Source organism: Mesocricetus auratus, unplaced genomic scaffold (assembly GCF_017639785.1).
Source record: "Mesocricetus auratus isolate SY011 unplaced genomic scaffold, BCM_Maur_2.0 Super-Scaffold_4256, whole genome shotgun sequence".
NCBI classification, from domain to species: Eukaryota; Metazoa; Chordata; class Mammalia; order Rodentia; family Cricetidae; genus Mesocricetus; species Mesocricetus auratus.
The window spans coordinates 124,627,834-124,643,288 of NW_024429182.1; the positions used below are offsets into that span (position 1 = coordinate 124,627,834).

Below are 15,455 nucleotides of genomic sequence, written 5' to 3' on the forward strand. Positions count from 1 at the left end.
CTGTATAACTCACAGGCAGAGATTCAACACCCATTCCTCTCTCAGACACATCTACTTTCCTGTTAATTAAGCTTTCCTTTCATGGATTTAATTATTCCCCTTGTTTGAAAAAAATCAAATAGATGAGATGTGCATATCTCCCTATGCCAACCCTGGGAATGGCACTAGGTTGGCCCATGAATCATATTCTAAAATAGAAGAGGTAGGAACTTAAGGGCATTTTCTTTGCCAGAGTGATCATTCTATACCTTGACCAGTCCAGGACAATGCTGTGTAGTTGAATGGTGAAGTGTGGACATTGCTGTTGTGTGCTTGCTCTCTCTCTCTCTCTCTCTCTCTCTCTCTCTCTCTCTCTGTAGTGCAGTCCTGTCTTTGTGCTGAGCTGTATATGTGGAGGTGAAGCCGGGAGCTCTCCTGAGGCAATGAAGGAGGCAGACCTGGAATTATAATCTGCACCCAGTTTTGACATCTACTTGCCCTTCAACATTCTCATCAAGGATTTTACTTCATTCCTGAGAGTCTTGAGCACATTTTGTCATAAACACAAGCCATGGGGCCATAAAAAGGTTCCCAATTATGTGTCAAATTGAATAAGCTCTAAGTGGACCTGTCAGAGGAATTTCGAGGACAACATGTTTTTGAGCAAGAAATGCAAGTTGTTATTCATATTGCCTTATTTGATGACTAGGTGGATTAGGGTCAGTGTCATGGCCTGATGCAGATGTAATACACTGATGTGTATTTAATTCCATGCCTGTGCTCCTTTCCAGGGAGTATAGTTTGCCTTCCCCACAGATTTTTTAAGTGTTCCTCAACCTGAGCAAAGTTGACATCATAGCAGTGTGGTGACCTCTGACACTTACCACTCAATGTCTCCACTATGTGGACAGAACCCTAGTAATATAGGGTCTGCAGGTGGAATCTGCGTCTTTCTTTTGTGCCCTCTCCCTCATGCTCCACTGCAGAATTCCAGATGTGAGAGGCGGTGTCTACCATCTATGTCAGGGAGGACCTGGCTGAGTCAGGGAGGGCCACTTAGGTTGCTGGTTGCTTGGCAGTGCCATTAGGAGGAGCTCTTAGCACATCTAACATGTGGACATGAACACCCATTACTTTGCTAACACCCTCTGTTCACTCATTAGGTAGTGCATGTACTCTTCCCACATGCCTAAATCACATGCCTGAGTGACCCTATACAGTTCAGTGATGTATTTATTGATGATCACAATCAATTCATGTAGCTTTTCCCCTTGATTTTTATTGTTATTGTTTCCATTTAAGCCTTCATTTTATTATGGAATGGCATATACATATACATTTGTATATATATTTATTATGGAATGGTATATATGAAATGGCATATATGTGTGTGCGTGTGTGTGTGTGTGTGTGTGTGTGTGTAGAGAGAGAGAGAGAGAGAGAGAGAGAGAGAGAGAGAGAGAGAGAGAGAGAGAGAGAACTCCAGGTGTTAGTTGGTTCTCCCACAGTGGCCGTGGACCCACTGTGAATTTTCCCCTTCTCATGAGTAATTTTTAGAGATAAATTAAAACCTAATGACCATACCAGGTATATATTTTGTATTCAGTAGATGATTTTTTTCACTTCTTTATTACATTTACTTTATTAGTGTATAGCTGACATGAAAAATGTCAAACTTTGGCTTCTTGACCTATTATTTATAACCTGCCTTAATTTTAGATAATCCTGGAATTATTAAGCATTCCAGTCACCTTTAGCTTTTCAATCACTTTAAAAAAACTACAGTGATTACTTTAGGATGCTTTATTCTTGTTATTTATGTTTCTGTTTTCTGCCTTAAAAACGAGAAAAAAAACAGTTTCACCTTAAGAAGTCTTCATGCTAAGCTGTCAGACATCTGCATTTTACATTTTGATAATTTGGATAATTGTATCTATATAAAACACATTTGTGAACTCATAGAATTTTTATTATATATAAAAACATCCCCCCACAAGAGTGTTGACTATAACACTACATTGAAACCTCACAGAACACAGTAGAAATCTTTCAGTCATATGTTGTAATACTGACTTTTGAGGCGTTTCTGTAATTTTACTTTATTGTGTTTAGGGTTTTTTCCTTTCTTTTTTAAATCTACTTCTATCAGAAGAGCAAGCATGTAGCTATTGTTCACTGGGAATTTTAACCCACATGGCCATTTTATGGTTTATTTTCACTGTCTATCTCTTGGAGCTGTATCCATAGCAATACTTTTCCTCTTAAGGATGCCCTATTTTCAGGGGGATGGCTATAATTGGAATTTCTAGAAGCTTCGTCGTAGTGATTGAATGCTTTTAATTTTCATGAGATCCTCCTGGACAGCTGAGCCCAAATCGAGGACTTTTGAAAAACACATTAAAAACTATATAAATCTGCCATTGGCAGCCTGTCCATTTCAACTGCCTGCCAAAGAATGTGGACTCCAGTGGAAGTAAAGTTTGGGAGGATGCAGAAGATTTGCCAACTTAATGGTGCCATAAGTGTTAGTGAATCCTGCTCTTGCGTGGCATCCAATGAGATAGCATTAAGTCCCTTTGGTTTTAGGGACAGAGTTCACAGCACATCCTAATTTACTTCAGTAGGTGCTTCTTCTGAGTGAGCCAGCGTTGTGTCCTGATGACACAGTAGGGGTAGGAATTGGTTCCAACCCTCAGCAATGGATGCTGGAGTATTATTTTGCTGGTAATGTCAGCGTGAGACTCACCAAAGAACACCTGACACTGTCCTAGAGAGGTGATGCGTTCCGTGAGATGCAGAGGCTGAGAAGGCACTGGCATGGCAGAAAAGGCACTGGCATGGCATTTCCCAACTCCAAGCCTGCAGGACAAGATCAAGCGAGACTGGAAAATAGATCCTGTAGGAGAATTCTGTGGGAGAAGGAGGCTAGTGTCTGAGGTGGAGCCGGATCACTTGAAAGTCAGACAAAGAAAATGTGAAAACCGAGGAGAGAGAAGTGGTATGGTTTCATATAGACTTACAAAGATGTGTTCTGGCTTCTGTGAGGAGAGTGACTTCTGCTGAGGTGCCAGGCAAGTTCAGAGGATACCGGTATGTTTTTGAAAGTTGGGTGGAACATGGGAGTGAAATGAAAAGGAAAAATGACTCCTGCCGTAATCATAGGGTCTAAGGATGCTCAACCTCTTTGTGTGAACATGTACACATTATAAAACTGTGCACACATATTCTCCTGCATGCATTAACTAACCTCTATCTTGTTAATGCCTACTATAATGGGAATGCTGTGTAAATGGTGACAGAGTTGTCTCTATTCAAACAGATGATACTATCTCAGGCACAATTACATATGTTATTAATGTTCATTAGACCCGTTAGATAGGGTACACCAACTGTATATGTATGTTCACAGACACCTTCCTGATGAATTTGTCCACACCACTTCAGGAAAGACCCAATTGTTTCTACTACAAAGTTCCTTCCCCCAAGGAGAGTCCTTGCAGTTCAGGTATCTTTGTGTATGCACATCCTGGCCAGTGCTAGGAATTAAAGAGATGTTCAGAAAACAGCTTTCAAATGATCGATACTGTGCTGCGTGCTTTTGTGTGTCAATTTGACACAAGTAAGACTCATCGGGGAAGAAGGAACCTCAGTTGAGGAAATACCTTGATGAGATCCAGCTGCAAGGATTTTTCTTGAGTCAATGCTTGATGTAGGAGGGCCCAGCTCATGATGGATGGTGCTATCCCTGGGTTGCTGGTCCTGGGTTCTATAAGAAGGTGGGCAGAGAAAGGCATGGGAAGCAAGCCAGTAAATAACCCCCCTCCATGACCTCTGCTCCTGTTTCTGGGATCCTGTCCTCTTTGAGTTCCTGCCCTGACTTTCTTCAGTAAGGAACAGCAATGCTAAAGTGTAAGCCAAATAAACTCCTTCCTCCCCAACTTGCAATTTGGTTATAGTGTTTCATTGCAACAAAAGAAACCCTAACTAAGACAAATATTATTCCCAAAGTATCAATATCAGATTTTCTGTAGTATCCAAATAAAAGTAAGTTAGGGAAATGCAAAGTTCCTACCTACTATTTAAGAAATAGAAACAAATTTTAAATTGGTACCCTCAGAGGAATTTTGAGTGATACTTCATCATGAATATGAGCCACTAACTTCGTGGCTATGCCATAGTCATGTGCATCTGCTTATAGTGGAAGTAGGTTAAAAGCTTGACGGCAAAATAGGGTATGGTAAAATGTTCTTGAGGATGTCTGAATTTCAGTTGGCCTGCCATTATTCTCTTAGTATCCTTGGGAAAATTCTGAATGGCCCATTTTTATGATAGAGCAATGTCCTCAATTCATCATTTAAATCTTAGAGAACCCTCCCCTCTGAAACCTTGTAAGAGAAAGAAACTAATGTACAAAGTGTCCACAAATTACTCTATAATCACAGTCATGTCTTTGTTTCCTCTTCTCTCTGCCTGTTTATTCTGCAATATTAATAAATGCAGCATTTTAATGAGCTTTGACTGAATTATCTTCAGAGAGTTGGTGCAGTAGGCTCCTTGGAGACACATAACTGAAGTTCCTGGGTTCTGGAGAGAAGCGTGCTCCTCATTAGCTAAGACAGCTAGGCACAAGGCTGCTCAAGAGAGCTGGGCACAGCTCGAGCCCACCTGTGCCTCTGCAGGACCATAGTGCCTCCGCCCTGCTGTGTACCAACCCCAGGGCTTTCATTAAAAGTGTCAGGTGCTTTCCCCAGAGTCAGTGCTGATGGCATGTCATGCTGATGTCCCTGGAGGAGCAGTGCTGACACCTACTAATGGTCTGACAAACCGTTAAGTAGTTGTCCCAGCTCAGGTTGAGGAGGGGGTGTGCTGCTGCACCTGAGCCTGTCAGACAGGGCCGGTGTCTTCCTCACCATAAGCGATGAAGCCTGTCTCCCCACCCCAATAGGCTCCTCTTACACTTTTATAGAAGACTTTACCAAGGGAACCTGACTGCAAGTAAGCAAAATTGGGTGGATTTTGTTAGTGGATTTCTGTGTTGGCAGTGGCATTTTGCTTGCCCCGTCTGTGTTTGGTTTGATTTATGTGACATTCTTAGAGAACAGATCAAAGTCACCTTCATTCACAAAAGCCTAAAGGCCAGAATTGATAGCCGAAGTAGGCGCAGTCAGGGTGTAGGGCCAAGAATGGCTATTGGATCCAGAATCCTGGTGAAGCAGAGGCCAATCTGGGCTTCTCTCAGGGAGAAGGGTGTCTATTGCATGTGTACTTTTGGTTGATAGAGTACATATATTTTTTAAGCCTGGTTTTGTAGGTTTCTTTTAAAGGAATTCAGAGGACTCTGGTATTATTTTACTTTTTAATTTTTATTTCTTTAATCCCTATCATTCTATATGTTATAGAGACATTTGTCTGTAAGTCCTCTATCATGCTATCTGTTAGAGAGACATCTAATTTAAACCCCTGTATAGTGCCCCACTAATGTAGTCATTCTTTCTTCCCCTGAGAGATTCAATCTTGGACCTTTTTGCCAGTCCTTGTGAAAGGTAATGGCTTTTGACTTGGGGCCTGTCAAGCAGATTTTGGATGTGAGGTGTCCTTGAGTCTTATGTATGCTCTTTTGGAGGATGGGGGAGATGAGATGGAAAAGGGAAGTGAGGTAACAGCATGTGTATGTGTTTGTACATACATGCTTGTGCCTGTAAGATGTACCTATGTGCAAATACCTACACTCACGTGTCACAGTGGTATACGAAGGTCAAAAGACAGTTTTGAGTGTTAATCATCACCTTACACCTTGTTTAGACAGGCTGTGTGTTTATGTGTTTGCATTTCTGTGTCTTTATGTGTGCTCTCCACTGTACACCAGGCCAGCTGGCCTAGAACCTTCCTGGAATTTTCTTGCCTCTGCCTACCATTTTGCCCAGGATTTTGTGAGTTCTAGAGAGTCAAAGTCAGATTTTCATGCCTTCCAGCCCTGTGAGATGAAATTTTTAAGTAAAAAGTTAGCTCTGGTGTCACTTACTGAATTATACTTTCAATGCTTCACAGCATCATAAACTTTAGCATATGGAGTCTCATACTGAGAATGTAGGCCATGTCTATTCCCCTAGGGCAGAGGTTTAGTCGTAAGTACCATTTTGTTCTAATTGTCTATTTTCTCAAAGCCTCATGGCCATCAATGTTTTCATTAGTTTACAATTATAGAAGAGTAACTATGTTCATTAACCTAAAGAAAATTTAGGGAGGTAGCAGTGTTGAAGTTGCATTACATTGCTTTAACTGGCATATGATAAGAACATCATAGAGTATGGAGTTTTGTTATGTGTGTCCATTGTGTCATAATTGAATCAAGCATATGTACCATGTCTTTAATTTCATACATCTAACATATGGTTGGTTATAAAGATCTAAAATCCTTTCTTCTAGCTCTTTTAAAACATCCAATACAATATTATTAACCATAGTCACCATACTATATAAGAGAACACCAGCATTAGTCCTTATAGTCTAACCTTAGTGTTATATTTGTGCACAAATCTTTCCCCATCATTCCTCACTCCTCCTCTTCCAGCATCTTGTAACTACTCTCTCACTTGGCTTCTTCCTTGTTTTTTGAGATCTATTTCTATTTTTATGTGTATCAGTGTTTTCCTGCATGCATGTCTTTCTACCATCTGCTTGCCTGGTACCTATGGAGGCCAGAAGATGGTATCACTTCTCCTGAAAACAGAGATGGTAGTAAGCTGCCATTTGCATGCTGGGAACTGAAGCAAGAGTTTTTCACAAGATTAGCTAATGATCTTAATTGATAAACCAGCTCTCCAGTCCCAACTCTACTTCATGATTCTATGTTGTATATGAATGCGACCTTGCATTATTTATTTTTCTGTGATTGAATTACATAATATATTTGTCTACAGGTTCATTTGTGTTGCTGCAAATGACACGATTCAGTCTTCTGCCCTTATGGCTAGATATTATTCTGTTGTCCCTATGTACCACATTTTCTTCCTATTCTTGCCAGCTGGTAGACACCTATGTTGTCTGCATTTTGGCTATTGTGAGGAATGCTATAATGGACATGATACTACAGAGGCTGAAACTGTTTCCCTTGGAGATATATATATATATATATATATATATATATATATATATACACATATATATATGAAAATAGGATTGCTGTCAAATGGTAGATCTATGTGTAGCTTTTAAAGGAACCCTGTTCTTACATAATGTCTTTACTAACTGATTGTCCCACTAATATATAAGACTTCCTTTCTTTCAGATAGTCTGGTATTTGTCATTTTTGTCTTTGTTTCTCTTTTCTTGAAGTACTAGGAATCATGTGTAGGGCCTTGTATGTGCTAAATGCTTTCTCACTCAATACATCTCCAGCCTGTTGTTACATGTTTGTAACAGCATTCTACCTGTGATGACGTGATATATCATTGTGGTTTTGATTATCATTTTCCTGAAGATGGGTAATGTTGACCATGTCTTTACATTTGATGCTTGTATGCCTTTAGAGATCTTTTTGCCTAGTTTTAATTGAGTTATTTTATCTTATTTTGCTATTGAGTTTCTTTTAAAGACACACAAGGAGACCTGGTACACCCTCCTGTGAGATCTGTGGTTATTGAATTTCAGACTGAAAATTCCAGTGCTCATCAATCTGGGTCCCTTGATAAGCTAAAGACTGAACACTCATGGGCTTTTCCCACTTCCTGAATTCTCAAATGTGGACCCGAAAAGCTTAGCGGGAGAGCAGCTTCGCTCCCCTCTTTGTCTCTCCCTTCTCATGGATTCATTGTGAAAGCACACAGCTTTGGCTCAATTTGTAGTGTTCCTTTTGAGAATCATTGGTCTTTGATACCTGTCTGTGTTCCATTTCCAGGGAAAAGTGATCCTTTCTGCCTGTTGGAGTTGGGCAATGACAGACTTCAGACACACACCATTTATAAAAGCCTCAACCCTGAGTGGAACAAAGTTTTTACCTTGTAAGTGTGTCATGCTCTGGGACCCAAGGAGAAGCTTTAACTTAGAGAGCAATTATCCCTGATGTGTGTGGGGCAGGCTGGGGGCTCTTGGGGGGAACTTTTCCACACAGTTTTATGTGCAAAGAGCGAATTTTATTGTTCTTTTTCTTCCCAAACCCTTTTATCCTTTCATTTTATAGTGCGGCTTAATAATAGAAGAGACCATTTGGAACTGTAAGGGACTGCTTGGAGACATTTATAAAGCAGATCTTTTAGTGACTAAATTAATCTGTGGGTAGATGGAAGCTTCTCGATGTCCAGACTAATCTATTTCTTGGTTAAGAAAAGTTACAAATGGAGTCCTGTCTTAAATTATGAGCACTTACGTGTTATGATACTATCTTAAATGATGAAGATTTGTATTCTGTTAGAATCTTCTGGAAAATGCAGATTATCTGTGAATCCTTAAAGACTCCCAACGGTTCCCGATATTCCCTTCTGTCAGAGTGTCTGGCTCCTTTGGACTGCCCTGTGTGTTTCATCAAACTTGGGCATTTAGGAAGCTGCATATATTTAGTTTCCTAGTTTGCCTTAGATTTCAAGGTGCCTTGCTGTAAAGAGGAGACCCCTGTTGGACTTGGTGAGTTGATGATGCCTCACCCCCTCAAAACAGACTGCTTGATCGGCGCTTACAAGTGGAGAGAGTCAGATTTGCCTCCATTGCAATTGACGGTATTCACAGGAAGTCCCTCTAAGGTCTAGCAGAAGTGAGTCAGTGGAAGACGCACCAGCCAGCTGCCAGATACAAGGGTTCTTGACAACAGCCATGGCTGTATTTTTTTTATTGTTAGTGGTGCCTGATTTCTGTTCAATGTAAAGAAAAGGTGCTTCTAAAGCTGCATGTGTGGTTTTTTTGTACTGTATGTATCAATTAGAAAAGACTTTCTGTGTACCTCATCAAATAATGAATTTTAGCACATCTTCTTTTAAAGAAATACATTTAAAATATTTACTTGGTTAATTTTATTTACATATGTAAGCATGTGTGTAAGAATGTATGTCTGTGTGAGCTTATATTCATCACATGTGCATTCAGAAGACCACAAAGGCAAGAAAAGGGTGTGGGATTCCTTGGAACTGTGGTTACTGGCAGGAGTGAGCTACAGTGTTTATAGTGTTGTGTGCTAGGACCTGAAGCGGTAAGTGCTTTTAACCACAAGCCAGATCTTCAGTCCCTCACATTTTTTCTTCATTAATTTCAAAGGTAATTTTTTGCTTTTTCCCATTGCATAATGACTTCGCCACCTCTTTCCTTTCTCCTCTGACTTCTCTCTTTTTCTCTTCTGTTATCCCGTTTCTTTAACGGTATCACCCTTGAGTGCACACGTGTGTAGAAAATGTCACAGGAACAAAGTTGTCTCCTTTTATCGTGTGCACATCTGAATCTTCCATGATGGAAGGTTTGGGAATACAGTCAGTTTGATTTAATTTTTGGAGTTTAATTAAATGGTAGTTTTATACTCCGAGGACACACAGACTTAATTAGTGCAAGTGTTTTCAGATCTTCATGGAGCGGACGTCACCCGTGTGTTTTTGTGTATAATACCTGATATTTCCTCTTTCAGCCCTATTAAAGATATCCATGATGTTCTGGAAGTGACAGTGTTTGATGAGGATGGAGATAAAGCCCCGGATTTTCTTGGAAAAGTTGCCATCCCCTTGCTGTCTGTAAGTCCTCTCCATTTATCAACCATTTGTGAGTCAGAGTTTCTGTGGTCTAGAGTAACTTTATCTTTGTCAATCTTGGAACTACAATGGGTATTAGTATTAATTATTTATATTCTAGATACAAGGAACATAGGCCTTTCTGTGTCAGTCCAATATTTACTTAATCAAACCAACATTTGGGCCAATCTTTCAATATACTCTCAGACTTCATTCCATCTCAAGATGGCACTTTATGTCTGGTTTCAAGGAATCCGGCCCTCTGGTCAGATTTTCCACTGATTAATGAGGAAAACCCATTGATTTCTTTTTACTTCCTCTGTGTACTTCTTACGAACGATTAATTGTTAGTGACTGCATTTATTTCTCAGTTCTCCTAAAGACCCTTTACCCAAAGTTCTGTCTGTTACATTTGCTTTCACTCTTAAAATATTTTGTGGAAGAAAATAAAGATCTTTCATAGAAAATGAAGAGTGTCTCAATAATCAAGTTCAGGTCAATAAAGAAGAAAAACAGAACGAAAAAAATTCTTATAAAATACAATAGAAAAAGTATCCCAGAATGGCTTCACAAGAGTGAAGAAGGAAAAGGTAGCCAATCATTTGGCCTTTTATTATTTATTATTTAATATTTACATTTTCCCTTTTGACAGGACATTAATATGTGTCAGATGAACTTGTTAGAGGCATGCGTTATAGTTTTCATTCCAGCCATTCATAGAACTGGTTGTACAGTCATTATGGGTTCACCAAAACATGAGAGTTGATTTCTTCCCTCACACTTTTTTTTTCCAAAGCTATTTGTACATTATCATGAGTTGTGCACTCTGATCTCACCACAAGCTTCATCTTGCTCCCATAATGTTTGCAGGGAGGGGAACACTGTACCTCTTAATATCTTTTCATCTGCTTTTGATCACTTAGTTAATTTCTCCCCAAGTTCTCATATCCCTGATGCTCCTCCAAGAGAACGCAGGCAGCAGCTGCTGGCTGCTGCAGCCTGGCCCCCGCCAAATGCTCTGAGGCCTCCATGGCAGGCGGCAGTGCTCATAGAGAGGAGATAGTGATCTGGGATTCCCCCCCCCACTTTTTTATTACAGCTTTGTCAGATATTCCTGGAAGAATACATGTAGCAGGAATATGGGACACACTTTAAAAGAAGTCTAAAGAGAGATGGTACAAAGCCAAAACATCCATCCTTTACAATTCAGTGTGTATGCGTGTGAGCAGAGCGGTCTCCCCTCTCTCTCTCTCTCTCTCTCTCTCTCTCTCTCTCTCTCTCTCTCTCTCTCTCTCTCTCTCTCTCTCTCTCTCTCTCTCTCCTCTCTCTTTCCCTCTCTGTCTTCTTTCCTCCCTTTCCTTTTATGTTTTTTATCAGATTAATCTTCAGTGTATTTTATTCATTGACATGAGAATACACTTGTATAATTTAGAAACCCTTGTTCTTTTTTCTTTGTTCATAAAACTTCTGTATATTTGTTTGTATGCCCCCCGCACCTCCCCCCGCCATTGCCATGATATCAGCTACTGGCTTTGCTTACTTACTTCAGTCCCCCAATCCCTCTTGTCTTTGTCCCTCCTTCCCTCCTTCCTCAGCAGATATAAGACAGGATGCTCAGCTGCATCAGGACTACCCAATATTAAGGCTGTTGACATTTGCAGTGAGAATACTGGTATGTTATATGGAACTTTCCCGAGCATTTTGAGGTGCCCAGCATATTCCTGGCTTCTCTTGGTGACAGGAGCACTTGTTTCCCTCTGCTGTTATAAAAACTAAAGATGTCCCTAGTCAGTGATAAATATATTGAAGGGGGTGGACTTCCTTATGGAGACAACAACTGGACTAAACTAACGGATCCTTTTTTCAAACATATCCCTCCCCAACTAGAAAATTAAGGGAAAGACATACCTTGCTTAACACCTCATTTAAACACAAGCCAAACCCCACAGTTGAGTTTTGCAATATGGGAACAAGCTGTCTCAGTATCTATTGTTCATTCATTTGCTCAACAAATGCTGATGAAATTTCATTCTATGATGGACAATATCAGCTAATTGTTCTCTAATGCTGACCCTAGGAAGCTGCCTCTTCCCTTATAGCTTATATCTTGTTTTATATGAGACAAGGACACAGAAAGATAGCTAAAATAAAATCAACATCCAATATTGCGTAATAAAAACCCACCACTGGCACACCAAGAATATAGGGTATGGGTTCTCTAGGGTTACATGGGGAGGGGTACACAGGAAAGGGGGCACTGGAGTAGGAGCTCAAGGCGGTGACAGAGCAAGCAATGTAAGCATTGGGGAAATTATTAGGCAAGGAATAATTTATGTTCAAAGGTTTGCTCGGAGGAAGGACTTTGTCTGTCAATATCCAGCGATGACTGGGTAGCCAGTGTAGATGTAATGTAGGGGACAGAGCACAGTAGCCTATAAAACAGAAAAACACAAGGGAAGGGTAGTGACAAGCCTTGGGGTATCCTGAAAGTCAAGCACCAAGGCCTGTGAAGGATTTGAATTTTTCCTCAGTAAGCATGGAAAACTATGGGTTTACATCCATCATGTATTAGTTTCTACTGCTGTTATAAAACATCATGGCCAAAAGCAACTTTGGTGGGGAGGGGATTGAGGTTGGTGTTTATTTCAGCTTACAATTATGCATTTTGGTCCATTGCTAAGGAAAGTGGGGACAGAAACTCAAGGCAGGAACCCGGAGGTGGAAATGGAGCAGAAGCCACCAGAGGAGTGCTGCTTACCAGCTTTCTCCTCGTGGCTCACTCTGCCTTCTTTCTTAAAGCATCCAGGACCACCTGCCATGGGGTGGCACTGCCTCCAGCGAGCTGGCTCCTCCATCAATCATCAATCAAGAATCTGGTTGGAGCATTTTCCCAATTGATGTTCCTCTTGCCAAATTACTCTAGCTTGCATCAAGTTGAAATAAAGCTAGCAGGACACACTGTTTATTTGTTTTAAGTACAAATAGCATGTGGGACAACCAGGAGAAAGCCCCAATTTAGCAGTCTCTTCCTAGCATAGCAGCCAGGCCAAGACTGTAATCCTCTTAGTTGCCTTGGGGACACTGGTGTGGCACTGAGTGGCAGGCTCTGCTTCTGCTGTTCATACAACTGACTTGATTGAGATTAATTTTAATTCTCTGACTGATAGATTGAGAAAATGACCAAATCTTAGAGTAGATCTGTATTTTTCTTGACATCAGGAGGTCCACCTGCAACAAATTGACCTTTTCAAATTAATTTATTTTCTAATAGAATGCAGATTATAAATGTGATTTCTAAATGTCATGACTCTCATTATGACTGAAAATTATAATCCAATAATTATTTAACTTATTGTTCTGTTATCAAATAATACAGAACCATACTTGGGAGGGTTTGTTTAAAGGCATGATTATTTAGGTGTGTGTTTTTTCTTTAGTTTGTATCTCTTGAGGGATGCATGCCTGACAAGTTCAGGGTGGTTAATGTGCTAAATCATTAATTTTCTAGCAACTTAGTCTTTCACATTTATTCTTAGCCATTTACGAATTAGAAAATAGGCCCAAAAGTGACCCTGTACTGCAGCTGGTTAGGAAGTGTGTTTTTAATGAAGACAGACTCATGTTGGAGTCCTAACTCCTAGGAGCTTACTAGACATTCACAGTGAGCGCTGAGCATCAAACCATAAGGAAAAATAGAGATGTGTTGCACAACTGTGATACGTAGAGTTAGGGACAGCAAGAGAGACATGGTAGGAGCAGTATAGGAATTCTGGAGAGACATCTGTTCAGTCAGCACAGAAAACAAAAAATCACAAATTGCCACAAGAAAGGAACAAGATGCTGTAGGAGAGATGGGTCCAAGTCTGAGATGACATTAGGAAACAGGGGTTTGAAATGGCTCAGGAGGGAGTAGTGTGTTGATTGTGACTCGTGGATGAACAGGGAAGGCCTCTAAAATGAAACAGGCGCGGGAGAATGGTCATCTTGTACGAACAAGGAGGGCCTGGGTGCCTCGGTCTCAGAGTGAGAGTAGGGAGGGTAGAAGGTCATTGGATCTGTTTGTTAGGCTGAGGCAGAGGAATCATAATTTAAGGGCTGTCTGAGATGCATAATGCATTGTTGCCAGTCTGGGCAATATAGAGAGGTCTTGACTTAGTGTTAAAGGAGAACGGGGGTAGGAATCAGTGGTAGAGCACTTGCCTAGCATGGAGGAGGTCCTAGGTTCAATGCTAGGACCATATAACAGAGATATCAAACTGTATTTTATATTTAACAACAATTGATAATGAACAACATATTCATAATTGGATGGAGATAATTTTGTGCAATCGTCTTCTCTTTACCTAAGTCAAGAACTAAAGTTCCACTCATAATTTGGTGGCATCGTACTTAAGGATCCTAATGGTATGAGGATAAAACACCACAAGCAAAAGTGACTTGGAGAGAAAAGGGTTTATTTCAGTTTACAACTGCACATCACAGTCTATCACCGAGGGCAGGCAGGGGAGGAACTCAAACAGGACAGGAAGCTGGAGTTAGGAACTGGAGAAGTATGTCTTACTGGCTTGCTCCTCATGGCTTGCTCAGTCTGTTTTCTTATAGCATGCATGACTACCACCCCAGGGATGGACCACCCACCTTGGGCTGGACCAGCCCACATCAATCATTTTAAAAAGATGCACTGCTGGCTTGCACGTGAGCCAGTCTTGGTGGGGGCATTTTCTCAACTAAGATTCCATTTTTTTCCAAATGAGTCTAGCTGTGTCAAGTTGACATGAAACTACTCAGCACAGTGCACTTAAAATACCCAAGTCCAAGGTAGAGAATGTACTTTAACTTTTCACTTTGCTCTGTATTAATGTGCTTAAGCCTGCTGTCAAGGTACATTTAAAATTATTGAATAAAAAACCTGTGCTAAACTCAACTACACATTTTTAAAATTTTGATTTTGTGTTTTCCTTTTTTAAATTAAAATATAATTTCAATGTAATCATTCTGTTTCCTCCTTCCCACCCTCCCAAGTTCAAGTGGGACACTTAAAAATTCAAACACTGGAACTGGAAAGATGGCTCAATGGTTCATAGAACACTCTCTTCTCACAGAGACCGAGTTCAAGCCCCAGTACAGACAGAGTGGTTCACAGCCACCTGGAACTCTAATCCCAGAGAATCTGATACTCTTTTCTGACCTCTGTAAGCACCAGGTTTACATGTGATGCACAGACATAATGCAGGCAAATTACCCATGTACATAAAGTCAAACAAAATAAAAACTTAGTACATTAAAATTATAATATTCATTGGTTCTAGAGAACTGTTCAAGGCAATATATATCTGAATAAAAGATTCAAGGTCAACGAATCACCTTGTATATGCTTAATTTCTCTTCAATTAAAAACAAACAAAAATCACAGAGCTTCCTTTCTAGGCTTTCTCCATTACTTTGTGTGAGCTGCTGATCCTCAGAAATACTTTTCACTAGGGACACCTACCTACACTCTCTGGGAACTCTGTTGGTGAGGACTTTGTACTTTCTTGCAGTCACTCTATGCCTTTCCTCCTAGCCCATTTATATTCCTTTTTGTCACCTGCTGATGTACAAAAGCTCCTTGCTTGTGGTCTAGGATTCAGAGGAGGTAATATCAACCAAAGAATGGCACACCTACTCAACAAAGACAAGACCAAATGGATACACTAAGATATATCTCAAACATCAAAGCCCCGGATAGCTAGATACCAGGGCAAAAACACAAGCATGAACACCTAAGACAAT

At 40.4% G+C, this 15,455-nt stretch overlaps 1 protein-coding gene across 5 annotated transcripts in view; it reads left to right on the forward strand.

Moving 5' to 3' along the window:
- Positions 1-15,455, forward strand: part of Mctp2 (multiple C2 and transmembrane domain containing 2) — a 241,787-nt gene that overhangs the window by 136,849 nt on the left and 89,483 nt on the right. For all 5 annotated transcript variants that reach the window (XM_005084546.4, XM_021235587.2, XM_040730276.1 and 2 more), the window contains 2 exons: positions 7,877-7,979; positions 9,584-9,686. In XM_005084546.4, coding sequence (XP_005084603.1) covers positions 7,877-7,979; positions 9,584-9,686 — 206 coding nt within the window. The remainder of the gene's footprint in view (positions 1-7,876; positions 7,980-9,583; positions 9,687-15,455) is intronic.